General features: G+C 47.7%; 1 protein-coding gene across 1 annotated transcript; it reads right to left on the bottom strand.

The window, feature by feature from the left end:
* Nucleotides 1-263: 263 nt before the first annotated feature.
* Ccl26 (C-C motif chemokine ligand 26) lies at nt 264-3,330 on the bottom strand. The gene is made up of 3 exons (XM_032886319.1): nt 3,198-3,330; nt 2,998-3,112; nt 264-521 (listed from the first exon to the last, which is right to left on the bottom strand). Exons 1-3 carry the CDS (start codon nt 3,268-3,270, stop codon nt 425-427), a joined length of 285 nt encoding a protein of 94 aa, XP_032742210.1. The 5' UTR covers nt 3,271-3,330; the 3' UTR covers nt 264-424.
* Nucleotides 3,331-3,789: the final 459 nt, after the last annotated feature.

The raw sequence follows: 3,789 nt of genomic DNA, 5'->3' as shown, positions 1-3,789 counted from the left end.
CTGGATTGCTGGTTAGAGATATCCTGACAATGAAAATTGGTCCCGCCCCCGCCTTGGGTACTCAACACCCCTAACCAGCAGGAAGTAGTCTAAAGAGGTCTGTGTCCACCTTTCCCTCTAATCTTTCTCATCTACCTGGTATTGGGGAGTTGGAACGGGTTGTGGTGGAGAAGGGTGGTAGATATAACAACCGAATAAAGTAGCCAAAGTCCGGTTATACCATGTGGCTCCCGGGGGTCCCGGGGCGCCTTTGACCACCGAGCTAGACCTATTGAAATCAAATCTTTATTTAAAAATCTGCAATGAAAACCACGCTCTCCTTCCAGCAGGGCTGCGAAGTCTTTAAAGCAATGCACCAGGTTCCATGAGCGCAAAGGAGCCGAGAGCTGCATTGAATGGTCCTCGGGCCGAAAATTCGGCGGGGTCACCAATGCTTCTTGGCGTTCAACATGGCAATGTATCTCTGCACCCACTTGTCCCCTGGCTGGACACAGTATCGCCTACCACTTTTTGTGGTGAATCTGTAGAAAAGAGATACAAAGTGAATTTTGACATCCATGGCGTAGGAAGAGGAGGGTGGGTAGACTTGGGTTGTCACCTATCCAACGCAAATGCCACAACCCTTTCCTGTCACATCCCCCGCTAAGCCTGCTTCTCCTTCCCATCTCCCCCAGAATCCACACACCCTCAGACCCACATTCCCCAGGAATCATGCCTCAGAAGGGTCTAGTTGCCAGGCAGCAATCTGTATTGCGAGGCTTTTGTTTCAATAAAACAGCTTTATTATTTATTATAATTCACCCACTCTGTGGAGCACATATTTGACTGATTAGGGATGGTGATACTATGGCTCAGCAGTAGAGCCTAGAATCCCCCAGTGAGGGGCTGGGGACGTGGCTCAGTGGTAGAGCCCCTGCCTAGAATCCCCCAGTGAGAGGCTGGGGGTGTGGTTCAGTGGTAGAGCACCTGCCTAGAATCCCCCAGGGAGGGGCTGGGGCCGTGGCTCAGTGGTAGAGCCCCTACCTAGAATCCCCAGTGAGGGGCTGGGGGTGTGGTTCAGTGGTAGAGCCCCTGCCTAGAATCCCCAGTGAGGGGCTGGGGGCATGGCTCAGTGGTAGAGCACCTGTCTAGAATCCCCCAGTGAGGGGCTGGGGGCGTGTCTCAGTGGTAGAGCCCCTGCCTAGAATACCTCAGTGAGAGGCTGGGGGCGTGGCTCAGTGGTAGTACATTTGTCTAACCTATAGAAAGCTCTAGGTTCAATTCCTAATAATGCGAATAGAAAAATAAACTCTAAAATTAGTATTTGGTTAATAGACTTCAGTATATTTATATATTAGAGAACTGTTGCCCAAGCCATTTTAATCTTTTACATGTGTGTATGCTGGCAGCATAACCCAGGACTTCATATTGCTTAATAAATGCTTTACCACTGAATTACACAACAGTTCTGCACAATAAATTTTAGAGGACAGAAAGAACCCACAGTAATATGTCACATAGTTCTCTTTTTATACATTTAAATTATGTGTTATTTCTTTATTGTAGAGGGAGGGACAGAAAAGTTTGCAGGGAATCAGCTTCTTCTCTTCACCACGTGGAATCAAGAGATCAAACTCGAGTGATTAGGCTTGGTACAAGGTACTTTTATCTACTGAACCATCTCATCAAATTCACAATTCCACCAGGCCCCTCCTTTTTATAAACAAGGTCTTACCATGTAGCCATATCACACCTCACACTCATGATCCTCCACCTCAGCCTGCTGACCACAGAGGCTACAAGTTCATACCAAAATATTCAGCTCTTGGTATCATCATCATCATCATCATCATCATCATCATCATCATCATCATCATCATCAAGACAGGGTTTCTCGTACCAATGGCTGTCATGGAACTAGGTTAGTAGACTGGCCTCGAACTCAGAGATTTGCCTGCATCTGCCTCCCCGAGTGCTGGGATCACAGATGTGTGCCACCATCACTTGACTGTGCTCTTGATTTTATACCCAGCTCTTAAAGTAGGGCCTACTATATGGTGTGGAAGTCAGACTCTGTCTCAAAGGCACATGTACTTGTGCAGAGGCTGGGCTCTAACCTAGTGTGGTGGTTACTTTTAATTGTAAATGTAAAAATCTAAAATAATCTAGGAAGGAAGTCTTGATAGAAGATTAACTAGATTCGGTTGGCCTATGGGCATGTCTGTGGGGGCTATTGTGAGTATATTAATTGAAGTGGAAGAGACTTGTCCACTATGGGCGGCATCATTCTTTAGGCAGGGGACTCTGAACTATCTAAGAGTAGAGAAATCAAGCTGAGCTGTATTGCAATGAATCAGTTCATCGTTCTGTGCTCTTGATTGTGAATATAATATGACTAGCTGCTTCAAGATCTTGCTACCTTGACCTCCCCCAGCAATGATAGATTGTGTCTTAGTCTTAGCTGTCCACGTAGACCTAGACTGGAGTCATCTAAAAAGAACCTCAAAGAATTACCTCAATAAGATTGACCTGTGGCTGTGTTTGTGAAGACTTGTCTTTATGGATGATTGATGTGGGAGGGCCCAGCCTACTATAGGCGGCACCATCCCTAGGCCTGAACTATATAAGAAAGCTAGCAGAGACCATGAACCACAGGAGCAAGCCCAGTAAGCAGCCTCCTTTGCAAACAGCACTCTTTAATGTTCTCTTCTTCCACTCTTGGCTTGAGATCTGATTTCCCCCTCCGTGATGGAGTACGACCCAAAATAAACCTTCTCCTCCCCAAGTTGCTTTTGGTCATAGTATTTACCATAGTAACAGGAAGCAAACTAGAACAGACTACAATCTGGATTTCCTCCTGTATGTTGCTTTCATCAAGGTATTTTGTCCCAGAGACCAGAAGTATAACAGGCACCCTCTTCCCAGATTCCTATCTCGAGGTCCAGTCCGTCACTGAGAGCATTGTCCCAGTCCGTGCTCAATGATGTGGGTGGGGTAGCAGGACCGAGAAACACTCACATGACGCCCTCATTGGGGCAGGAGCTGTCGGTGATCTGGTAGCTGTACAGCCAGTGCCACGGGATCACGTAGTGGCTGAAATAGGAACAGCAGGGCGTGGGCATTTCACTCTCACCTAAAAACAAGCAGAAGAAGGGCCTTGGGATGGTCCTGTCAGAGACAGGAGCTTCATGGGGAGGGGAGGAGGACCAGCTACATACACGTGGCAACACCAAGCTGGACGCTGAGGAAGACGGCCAGGAGAACAATGGGACCTAAAGAGAAGGTCTTCATGGTCCATTCACCAGGGCCCTTTATAGATGGCTCCTCAGCTCCTCCTGGTTTGTCTTCTCTGAGTCTGCGTGGTACCTGAAGAACATTACGGAGAAATGTATGGTTGAAAACAAAGTAGCTGTGTGCATGTTTGCCTGTGTGTGGGTGTGTGTGCATGTGTGTGCATGCATGTGCAAGCGCATGTGTGTTGCATACGCGTGAGTGTGTGGGTGCATGCATTTGAGTCTGGGTGCATGCATGTGAGTCTGTGGGTGCATGCATGAGGACATGAATGTGCAGAGGTCAGAGGAGGACAAGTGTTGGGATTAAAGGTATGTGCCACTGTCACCTGGCTCAGGTCCTATATTTTATAGGTGGTGTCTGTGTTACTTTCCTGGTTGTCGTAAAGGAAGAGCTGACACAGGGAACTTACAGAGAGGGACTATCTCCGCCCATGGTTTGAGGGCACAGTCCATGATAAATCTACAGCAGCGGGGATTTAGCTCAGTGGTAGAGCACTTGCCTAGGAAGCGTAAGGCC

This window comes from Rattus rattus, chromosome 16, assembly GCF_011064425.1.
Source record: "Rattus rattus isolate New Zealand chromosome 16, Rrattus_CSIRO_v1, whole genome shotgun sequence".
In the NCBI taxonomy this organism is placed as follows: Eukaryota; Metazoa; Chordata; class Mammalia; order Rodentia; family Muridae; genus Rattus; species Rattus rattus.
The sequence above is the reverse complement of the archived record's forward strand: the minus strand, read 5'-3'. Positions and strand labels throughout refer to the sequence as shown.